General features: G+C 49.9%; 2 protein-coding genes across 2 annotated transcripts in view; one reads left to right on the plus strand and one right to left on the minus strand.

Moving 5' to 3' along the window:
- Positions 1 to 5044: 5044 nt before the first annotated feature.
- The window catches only part of LOC135827730 (metal transporter CNNM4-like), a gene marked incomplete in the record, with an annotated part of 156797 nt that continues 149894 nt past the window's right edge, over positions 5045 to 11947 (minus strand). The window contains 8 exon segments of the mRNA XM_065340181.1: positions 5045 to 5181; positions 5507 to 5585; positions 6224 to 6353; positions 7012 to 7141; positions 8676 to 8819; positions 9141 to 9275; positions 9611 to 9712; positions 10922 to 11123. Coding sequence (XP_065196253.1) covers positions 5534 to 5585; positions 6224 to 6353; positions 7012 to 7141; positions 8676 to 8819; positions 9141 to 9275; positions 9611 to 9712; positions 10922 to 11123 — 895 coding nt within the window.
- Positions 8698 to 11947, plus strand: part of LOC135827088 (metal transporter CNNM4-like) — a 10084-nt gene continuing 6834 nt past the window's right edge. Inside the window, exons 1-2 of the mRNA XM_065339613.1 lie at positions 8698 to 8797; positions 9249 to 9330. Coding sequence (XP_065195685.1) covers positions 8698 to 8797; positions 9249 to 9330 — 182 coding nt within the window. The remainder of the gene's footprint in view (positions 8798 to 9248; positions 9331 to 11947) is intronic.

Genomic DNA, 11947 nt, shown 5'->3' on the forward strand with positions numbered 1-11947 from the left:
GTGTGTGTGTGTGTGTGTGTGTGTGTGTGTGTGTGGTCGTTTGCAGCGGTGGCATGCCCCCAATCTACTGTGGGAAATCCCCCATCTCGCCCTTGTCGTGGCACAGGCAGCATGTCGTATGCACAATGGCCTTGCTTCTTGAACTTGAAGCCTGCCATTCTGTCAATTATTGGTCTCTCTCTTCTTCTAACACACACACACACACTCACTCCCCCCCCTCCTCCATGCCTTGTTTCTCACCCACCGTGGACTATTGACTGGCTTCGTGGTAGCAAGTATTCACGCAAGTGTGTGCACACTTGCACCAATATTAGTATTATTTATTTATGTTTGTAGGCAAGACACGTTTGTGTATCAACAGCACACTATCAATACCAAGTAATGCAATGCTGCCTCGCATGCAGTGGTCAAACAATGCACGTGTTCATAATGTACAGTGACATACACTCCCAATCACGCTAATCTTTCGCACCCGCTCCTGCACGATTTATCAATGTTAGAGTTTTTTTTCTTTGCGGCTGTCCCTGCTCCCCGTTGGTTGGTTTGAGGCGTCACTTGCCAGCCCTGTCCCCAAGTATTAATACCCGTGAGTGTGTCACATCAAGACCCCCCCCCCCCCCGCACTGGGATGTTCTGATTTCATTAATATTAAAAAAATATCTCCCCTCAGTTCTCCACCGGAGCATGCACCCAGTCTCTCCTTCTCCATAACTTTTATTATTGCCTTGTACAGAATGATAATTGACAACAGCTCGACTTGCTGTCCCGCAACAATTCAGTTTCTCCTTGACATCTCGGGTGCATGGCGGAATGCACATGTAAATAGCGGCCAGTTATGCCGCTGTCTTCCATTCTTTTCTCCCTTTTCATATTTTTTTGCAGGCCTCCTCTGCCAGCATTCTGCACTGTCACGTGTACGTGTATAATGTTTCCGATTCTCTCCGACATGCATTACATCATGCATTACATCATGCATTTTACATCATGCAAGGACAAACACAATAATTATACTGTATTACAGGATAAACTGATAACGTTCCTCTTGCCAATACGGTAGGTTTCCAGAAAGCCCGAGAGTGTAAAAATGGAAGGAGGGAAACGAAAGTTGTGATCCAAAAAGCTTCCATAATATTTACGCCCATTGCGCAATGAATCCAATGATGTACTTTGTACGATAACATCCCGCACAGCCACCTGGGCTGGTCGTCTGGGGTGTTGACCAGTGCATTACTGATGCCAGTGTACTCGCATGCATTACTCATACCTTCCATATTTGGCAATGTGCACTCAATGGGCTTGTTTTGTAGCACACAAGCTTCCCCTCAAACACGATCATGATCAGCACATGCACACCACCCACCAGCACACACCTCAGACGTGCCCATCGCGGAAGCGATGATAGCGAACAGCTATGTTAGACATAGCAACTTGTGGTGGGATTACACCATTCAACAGCTTGCAAGGCTGATGAATTGACCGCGACTATAGCACACACACACCATTTGACCATTTCAATGATTTGACGCCCATCGCCGGAGGCGATGCTACGGCAGAAACCATAGCAGCTTGTACTGGGATTCAACTGCTTGCAAGGCTGAAGAATTGACCGCCACTATTCAGCCTGGTCTACACCACACCGCTATGAAGTGGCTTTGTCTGGCCAGTGAATCCCTATTTTTTGGTCTTTTTCATTTTTTTCCCCGCACACACACACACACAGTCCTAGGATCCTGTCCCCCGTGAATTCCGCAATTCCGTGGATTGCAGAATTTCCGCAGAATCCAGACTAGTACAGAAAATTCCGCGGAATATTGCAGAAAAGAGAGAAAAAACTGCTTTTTCTGGAAACCTTTGTTGTATTATTAATATTTTTGTATTTCACAGCAAAACCCACCTACAAGTAGTACCTCTGCTTGTGACTTTTAAAATAAACCAACTTGCAAGGTGTTTGGAGTTTTCATTTTTTTTGGACCAGGATTTCGCATAATTTTTTTATTTTTTATATAGGGAGAACAAACTTCGGTGGGGTCGCGGAAATTCAATATGTTTTTAGTATTTCTTACGCTCATTTCCCTTGCAGAATTGCCGCAAAATTTGGAAGGATTTGCAGAATCAGCGCAGAATTTACTGTTTACAGCCGCAGAATTCTGCACAGCATTTCTGAAAACCCGGTCGCAATCAGAACGGCCACAACGTGCGTCATGATGAGATTTCTCATAATTTAAAAAAATAACTAAAATCAGCAAAACCCCAACTCCCTGCGCCTGGCCGGCACTGCCCTTGGCCTGGTCACGTGACAGAAAGCAATAACCATGGCAACTGAGACAGTGGCAGGGCTAGGGAGAGGGTCTGAAAAAAGCATTTCGATGATCTACACATTTACAGAGACTGCAAATCACATGCCCAAATAGATAGCACCAACGCACATAGGAAATAGCTACGAAAAAAAAAAGAGAGAGAGAGAAAGGAATCGATGCACGGCACCACCAGTGGTTGCCGGCGTCGAAGACCATAATGCTGCATCGCCAGCGAATCTATGTATCCAGGGACAACGAAAGCAACAGTCCGAGGTGCGTGCGTGCGTGTGTTTGTGTGTGTGTGTGGGGGGGGGGGGGGGGTAGGTGTGTGTGTGTGCGTTTGTGTGTGTGTGTGTATGCATGCACAGCTCCTTACAACAAGCCTGAGCTGGCCCGGGTGACATGCTCACGCAACTGATGCCATCAAGGTTCACGCCACTCACAATGGCGTTCAAGACGTCATCGGCTGGTGAGGTCACGGCGTGTGAGCAAGCTGCGCGGAGCCGTGTGGCAGCAGTGAGAGCGGGGAAAGTACAAATGTGACGGCTAAAAAACTACTACTAGAGTGTGTAGAGCAGGGGAACTAGTCTATTTGTCGCAGCATGGCCCGACTGGTGTCCATGTACTAGAACTACTTCAGTAACTGCAACACAGCACAGCATACAACCAGGCAACAGCAGCAGCGGCATAGCATCACGGCATTGATAACAGCAATAAACACAACAATGGCGGTACTGCTAGGAGCCTATGTAGAGGCGACGGCGGGGTCGGCTTCATCTATAGCTAGCTGCTGCAGGAATGGGCATGTGAGCAGCAGAGAGGGTGCATGTGTGTGGGTGGTGGGGAGAGAGGGAGAGAGAGAGAGAGAGAGAGAGAGAGAGAGAGAGAGAGAGAGAGAGAGAGAGAGAGAGAGAGAGAGAGAGAGAGAGAGAAGAGAGAGAGAGAGAACTTGGCTTCCAAGCAATACACCCACCCACCCCACGCACACACACACGCACACGCACACATACACGCACACACACACACACACACACACACACACACACACACACACACACACACACACACACACACACTTGTACACACCCGCACAAAAGAAACATACATCTCTCGCTCTATATCACGCTCACACACTCGTGCTCTGCGGAGACGGGGATCTAGTTCTGCCGTGGTCACTCGAGCTAGTGGTCGTGGCCTGCGGCTGAGTGTTGCTCTCCAGCCGCTCAAACTCTACGCTGCCGTCCGTCATGGCCCCGGTGAGGCGCGCGATAAACTTGGGCATGTGAGGACTACGACGGGGTGACTGCTGCGTCACCGTGTGAGCGGGCGTCAGCAGTGGTGATGTGTCGTCAGCGTCCAGCATTCCCACGCCCGGCGAACTGGTCTGCCTCGACAACGCCGCCGCGGTGGGTGCCGTGGCGCCGGCAGCCTGGAAGGTCACGCTGGGACCACCAGCAGCAGCAGCGGCATGGCCAGCTCCAGCTCTGCCGTCTCCATGGCCCGGCTTGTCGGCTAACCGCGACCGTACGTTGGTGTTGCTGCTGCTGCTCGCAAGCGGGGACGGGGCGATGGCCATGTCGGACGAGGTGCGCTGCGACGACGAGTCGCCCGTGCTCGCCAAGGTCATGTGACACGCCCGCTGGTACATGTCAGCGCTGATCTGAATAGGCATGCATGCGAACACATACGTACACACACACGCATGCGCACACACGCACACACACACGCACGCCCACACACACACACACACGCATGCACACACACGCACGCCCCCCCCCCCCCCCCCCACACACACGCATGCGCACACACGCACACGCATGCACATAGAAAGGGCATTAGTATGAGTCACACGCTCTTGGGAACTTCTTGTAGTCTTGGTAACACATCTAGTACACTATAGCATGCGCTCTTACAGAAGAAAAATCGAAGGTATTTGTAGTATTTTTATTCCGTAGAAGACAATGCCAGGGCTAGGCTTCTATTCACATCAGGCTTCTATTCACGTCAGCAAGAGTACATAACCCCAAGAGTGTGCAACTCCAGCTATGGGGTCTGCGACGGCAGAACTTCACATCACGTGATGAACCCGTACACATTATTTGCACTCTGTGCATGATAGATACAGGGTTGTACGCAGCCCAGCTTTGGGTACAACTCTCTTGTGGTCACTTTGCACTGTTTGCCAGCATAACCTTTTGAACCATGTCACGTGATGTGAAGTTCTGCCGTTGCAGCACAGCATAGAGGTTGTGCAGGCAGTTGCACACTCTTGGGGTTATGTACTCTTGACGCCAGATATTTCTACGTGTGTCGACACTAAATCCAGGTGTCTGTGCCGACAGTGTATCTTGAAAAATCTGGCTTGCATTCAAAACAGGTTTCTGTACGAGACAGGCTACAATACAAGACACCACAGCAAAATACAAACAGCGACTATGTTCAGCGCGTACCTTGATGAAGGTGAGGTCAGTGAGCGCGCGCACAGTGAAGTCCGGCGTGAACACACCCTTCCTCTCCAGCGCCTCCACGCCAAACGAGTCGAACGGGCCCTTCTCGAAGGTGAAATTGTGCACACGCACCTCCACCGTCCCCTCCAAAATCACGATGAACTTGTCCGACGGCTCGCCGGCCGTGTACAGGACCTGCCGCGAGCGGTTCATCGTTCCCGTGCGCTCCGTCGCCCCTGACGACGACAGGGAGAGCGCCGGTGATCCGCCGCCGCCCCCGCCGTCGCTATGGTTACGCGAGCGCAGGTACTGCACAGTGTCCTTGGATTCGGCTACCGTGGTCCCCACGCGCACCGTGCAGATGGACTTGTGGCTGCCCAGCAGGCGACCTAGCTTGTCGTCGCTGACCTGCGCAGAGCTGAAGTACTTGTCGAAATCTAAACAACGAACACAACAACGACGACGACAAACAACAACCGTGAGAATAAAGATTTGAAACAACAACAACAACAACAACAACAACAACAACAACAACAACTACCACCACAACGACAACAATAGCATCAGGATCACCATCATCATCAGCAGCAGCAGCATCAGCAGCAGCAACACTCTGGAGATGGCTGTCCGTCCCTGAGGGTCGACGGGAATCAGGACTCCAAGGTATGTCCGGAACCCCCGGGAGACGGGCTTGAACCCCCCCCCCCCCCCCCATGTGCACAGCGGCCAATGCAGAATTAGGCCTGCAACGTCGCCACGTACCATTGCGTAGGAATGTGTGCGCGGCCATCAGCAGGTTCTTGGACACGTTGACACCATCAGCCTCGTCCAGCATAGGCACCTGGGCAAAGCACACGCCATCAGCAGCAACAGCATGCAGCAGAGAACAGAACAACAAATTTAAAAAAATCACATTTCACGTTAGATTCGGTTGAAGGCCGAGTTTTCCGCATTCGTAGGAGCGCCACCGCCCTCTATAACAGAACAGAACAACAGGGATGAGAGCAGACTCCACTGCATCCATTTACACATTCGGGCATCTCAACACTCAAAACATAGTCTTTTGCCGCATACGTCATCAACTGTTCACTAACAGTTGATGACGTTGAACAGCTGATGACGCAAGCAGCAAATACACTGACTGTACTGTGGTTGTGAGTTGAGGCACCCTAATGAGAATTACACACGATGAAATAAATAACAAGGCATTTACGTACATGCCTACACACGTACCTCCACCTTACACGTGGGTACATGCACGCACAAAGCCTCACGCACACCTTCACCGACCCACTCAGCAGAAATTACATCCACCAGCCATTCCAAATTATACTTATCCACTCTCCCACCATTACACACACCCAGACACCCACACCCACATCCAGACACACACATACACGCGCGCACACACCCCCCCCCCCCCCCCCCCCCCTCCCCACCCCCCCCCCCCCCCCACACACACACATCAGCACAGCCTACCTCCACATCAGCATTCTCCCGGGTTTCCTCTGCACCGGTTCCTTGGTAATGTTATCACGCACAATATCAGTCTCATCAACAATTTCCGTTTTGATGATTTCTTCAATAATGTCCTCTAGTGTCACAATGCCTGCACAACAACAACAACAACAACAGCCGATAAACTCTTCATTAAAAAAAATTTCACGGGTCCCACCGAGTTTTCCACATCCGCAGGAACGCCACCACCCTCTTGGATCAAGGCGCAGGTGCAGCTCTTCATTAGCATGGCTACTATTTTAGCACGCCACAAAATTTAGATATCTCTTTATCCGATCCCCCGTACCTGTGTTTCTTCTTCTCGTATTGGCCACAGGCCATCGTGAGAATATAAGGTTTCAAACAGCAGCAGCAACATCAAGAACAACCGCAGCAGCAACATCAAGAGAATGAAGATGCGAAAAACCAAAGTCGCTACTGCCACAACCAGAATCAGAAAAATAAGAAAGGGAGAGAGAGAGAGAGAGAGAGAGAGAGAGAGAGAGAGAGAGAGAGAGAGAGAGAGAGAGAGAGAGAGAGAGAGAAAGGGAGAGAGAGAGAGAGAGAGAGAGAGAGAGAGAGAGAGAGAGAAAGGGAGAGAGAGAGAGAGAGAGAGAGAGAGAGAGAGAGAGAGAAAGGGAGAGAGAGAGAGAGAGAGAGAGAGAGAGAGAGAGAGAGAGAGAGAGAGAGAGAGAGAGAGAGAGAGAGAGAGAGAGAGAGAGACACACACACACACACACACACAGACAAAGTAAGACAGACACACTCACCGACAGTGACATAGTATGGGTCTCCTTCACAATCGTTGATAAGACGCTGGACCAGTGACATGTGTGACACGCCGCTCTTAAACTGCTCCAGCATGACATCCAGCTTGGTGTCTTGCACAGTGCGTAAAACCTGCAACAACAATCGTGACAACACAACACAGCGGCATGAGAACACAGTAAAAAAACTGTCAAGGCAACCACTCTGATAGGAGAAGCTCCTGTCCCACAGGGGGACCAGTACAACACGGACAAAGGAGTGGTATTCGCAGTAGGGCTGCAATGGGTAGGGGTTTGGTCGCGTAACAACTTTGGGTACCGAATTTCCCCGAATATAAGTCGCACCTTTTTACATTAAAATTCAAGGGTAAAAAAGGGGGTGCGACTTACAATCGAGCGTGACTTACAACTGAAGTCGATATATCAAATCAATATTGCTCAAACCTGAAAATGGGGGTGCGACTTATAAACGGGGAAATACGGTATTTCTATCCGGGTAGCACGGCTACCCTATCGGGTATTTTTTAAACATCGTTTGTACAGTGAGTGTGCTGCTGCACTCGCGCTACATAGAAAGTGTACAGTAAGCGCGTAGCCGTGCTTTTTACATGCACAGTTGCAACAAGTACCGTACTCCAACTACCCGATCGGGTTCTCAGCAACCACCTGCACACGGGGATCTGGATTTGAAGGTCCCGAGAGAGGTCGAGCAAGACAGGCTTCAACGCACAATCATGTGGAGAAAGACAGCGCGCTTGCTGAGCAAGCAGCAAAGAATGGCAGCAGCATCGCCCGCAGCTGTTGAAACGAATACGCTCTGGACATCAACTCCAAAAAAGCTGCCTAAGCTGGTTTGTTCAATCTCAAGACATGCGCACCAGAAACTCTCTCCACTTCCCTATTGGGAGGTCTGCCTCTATGAAAACATCTCCTCTGCTCCTTGCTTACCGCCACTGGTCTCTCCTCCCACTAAATCTAAAATTCTGCCAATGTTACAATACATTCACACAGCTACTGCAGAATGCAACATACTAGTTGATATCCAGCCCTGCCCTAGCTCCCACGCACTTCTCTTACTTTTCAGTCCCCTTTCATTCTTTTCTTTCTCCCCTCAACAACAGAAGCAGCAGCAGCAGCAGCAGCAGCAGCAGCAAGCACATAAGCAGCATCAACAACAGCAGTAGCAGCGGCCACAGCAGCAGCACCGACAGCAGAAGCGGCCACAGCAGCAGTAGCAGTAGCAGCAGCAGCAACAGCAGCAACAGCAGCACCAGTAGCAGCACCAGTAGCAGCACCAACAACAGCACCAACAACAGCAGCAGCATCAACAGAAGCAGCAGCAGGATCAGGAACAGCATCAGCAGCAGCAGCAAGCCCAGCAGCAGCAGCAACAGCAGCAAGCACAGCGGCAGCATCAACAACAACAGCAGTAGCAGCGGCTGCAGCAGCAGAAACAGCATCAACAACAACAGCAGCGATAGCAGAAGCAGCGACAGCAGCAGCAGCAACAGCTGCAGCAGCAAGCACAGCAGCAACAGCAACAGCAGCAGCAGCAGCAACAGCAGCAGCAACAGCAGCAAGCCCAGCAGCAGCAACAGCAGCAAGCCCAGCAGCAACAGCAGCAGCAACAGCAACAGCAGCAGTGTTGTACTGTGTCAGACACTTACAGCATGTTTGTACTGCTTCACAATGCGAGACACAGGCCAGTTCTCATCCGGGTCCACAAACATCAAGTCCTTCACAAATAGCACGCCCATGATGTCACTCTCGTCTCCATGGCAGTACACTGGTATGCGCGAGTGACCCTTTTTCTGCATACACACACATGCACATGCACACACACACACACACATACACACACATCAGGTGCAAGGGAAACATGCAACACATAGACGGACATGTACACGTGCACGTACACACACAGACGCACACACACATACACACACACACGTACACACACACAGACGCACGCACGGAAACCAGCATGGCTGTATACAGCTTCAGACTTTTCCGTTCGCACCTTTCCCTTCAGAAACACACAAACTGGGCTTCGCATCCGCAGGCCACCACTACGCCTGTACACTAGCATACGAGGAAACGCTGTTTCATTAGTCGCCGTAACGGCAGCTCACCTGGATCATGCGGAGCGTGTCGAAGTTTAAGACGGTGTTATCGGCGAGCAGGAACATGTCAGCCTTGGGAGTCATGACTTCCGCTATGGTCTTGTTCTTAAACTGTAGCACTCCAGCCAACATCTCTAGTTCATCCTGGTGGAAAGAGGAACACGACACGGCCATCGCAGCAGCACGTGCACAGACACAAGTACACATACACACACACGCGCGCGCGCACACACAAGCAGCCACACATGCACACGCGGAAGCAAACGAGCATAGCGACATCCGACAATTCAGTAGTGAACAGAGCAGATACCGTATTTCACCGGTTATAAGTCGACCCCGGCTATCGGTCGACTCCTGAATCCGGAGGTCATGTTTTTGGCTTTTAAGTTTCACGCAAGACACAGACACAGACACACACACACAGAACACACACACAGGGACACACACACACAGGGACACAAACGAAAGAAACCCCTTACCTCAGCCATATCATGGTGATCACGCGTCACTTGCACCAACTTTATGAGCTCCTCGCGTTTAAACACACGACCAATCTCCCTTCCCAAGATCCGATCCAAAATCTTAGGAAACAAGAAACAACCACAGCAAAAAAACATGTGAAGGGCTCCAATTCAAAACGAGATAAATCCATTTTGTGGAAATTTCAGGAAGTGCATTTTTTCATTTGTTCTTTTTCGGTCTGCACTGCAGCATCAATGACTTTTGTCGCGTTTAGCAGAAGAACACAAACTTCAGGCATCATTTTGACTGGGATGCATCGCGTTTCGACCCGTAAAACTGACACACAGACGTCTGTGGGGTGAAAACGAATTCTTTCGTGACAAAAAAAACCACAAAAGCTCCGGTTTGGTCTTTATCGCGTTTCGAATTGGAGCCCTTCATGTACATTCAGGGTGATAAAGGAGACTAGTAACTTGACCAAGGGGACCACTGGAATCAAGACCAATGACTGCAGGGATGAATTTATCCTGTATCGCATCGCAGTTTGCGATGCAAAATCGATCTACTGCTACTCAAAAGTCACCGTGACTCGCAGAAAATTGCGATGCATACACACTATCCATGCCTAGCCTGTGCTGTCATGTAACATGCATACAGTACGGTGTATGGGGTGCAGACACTCTCAATCTGCGTGCATATGTACGCTTCAGTCGGTTTTTTTGCAAATGGGCTTTCGGCATCACTCTCAAGAAGGACAATGTGGTAAACACCCTACCTTCAAAGAAAAAATGCTAATCAAAACCAAAGACTGCTACACAATTGTGATTTCGTATAGGAGAAACTGCTATGCAAAAATATGACAGTAAATTCATCCCTGGACTGCCATGTCCAGGTGAACGCCATGCCACAAGAGCACCCATTGCACACACAGGGACCAACGTTATGCCTGCCTTGAACACCCATTGCACACACACAGGAACCAAGCTCATGCCAGTCAACACCCATTGCACACACAGATCAAGGTCATGCCCGGATTGAACACCCATTGCACACACACACACACACACACACACACACAGGTCAAGGTCATGCAAGCCTTGAACACCCATTACACTCACAGGGACCTAGGTCATGCCTGCCTTGAGCACCCGAGATAAGAAGACTGCAGAAACTCACTCACGAGATGGGAATGGTTAGCGGGAAAGAAAGTCACGACCATGACCTTTGGGGGAAGTGCGCGAGATCGAAAGGAGGGGAGAGAGAGAGAGAGAGAGAGAGAGAGAGAGAGAGAGAGAGAGAGAGAGAGAGATAAGAAGATTGCAACTCACCCAAGAGATGGGCATGGCTAGCGGGAAAGTGACGATCATGAAGAAGCGCGTCAGCCATATGGTCTTGGCCCCGACGGCCAGGCCATAGCGCGAGCAGACGCTCTGCGGGACAATCTCGCCGAGGACGACAATACCTCCGGACGAAGCTATCACGGCAACCAATCCGGAGCCAGTCAACGAGTCCAGCAGGTTTGTTAACGTTCTGTGAACAACAGCAGCAGCAGAAGCAGCATACACAACGAATATTAAATCTCCAGTGCACATTGCCAAATATGCATTGTATGAGTACATTGCATGTGAGTATGCTGGGACCAGCAATGCACTGTTCAACAGCCCACAAGACCATGCCCAGGTGGCGGTGTGGGGTATTTAGAGAGAGTGTGTCGACACCAGATAAAACCGCAGGTAATGAGTGGAAATATCATGACTTTCCGCGCCTCAGATCCGAGCCACCCTTGTGCACTATTTTTGTCCCCTTGATTTTTTTCATGGTGTTTTTGACCGAAATCTCCAATTTCCGAAGAGAAATGAGGCTGTGCAGCAGGAAATTGTCCAAATACCCCCAACTATATCTTTTTTTCCTGCTCAGTAGGGGTGTGGCTTGGTGCTGAAGATGCAAAACAGGGAAATGTTCGTACACATTTTGTTTGTTTAAAATTCATCACGTTAACAATGGGACTTTCGAGAGAGAAATTCACCGTCTGGGAAAGGTTATGAACGATTGCAGTGGTTGAAAAGGCTGGTATTTGTTATGTACAATAGTTAGTCTGTACAAGAGGCCTGCCAGCAGGAACTAGAGCCCGATGGCTATGCAAAGCTATCTAAGAGTGCGTTTGGTTGGTACGATCTAGAACAGGATCGAACAGCTGGTGCACATGGAGCAGCCTCATGCCAACCAAACGGTACTCCAGAAACAGAGCATATTTTGTGAAAAATATGCTGAACTTGGTGCATTCTTCAAAATACTAACGCTGCTCTTTTCTCTCCGAAATTCAACACTTGCAAGCCAGATATGAAAGAAAGAAA

Source organism: Sycon ciliatum, chromosome 11 (genome assembly GCF_964019385.1).
Source record: "Sycon ciliatum chromosome 11, ocSycCili1.1, whole genome shotgun sequence".
NCBI classification, from domain to species: Eukaryota; Metazoa; Porifera; class Calcarea; order Leucosolenida; family Sycettidae; genus Sycon; species Sycon ciliatum.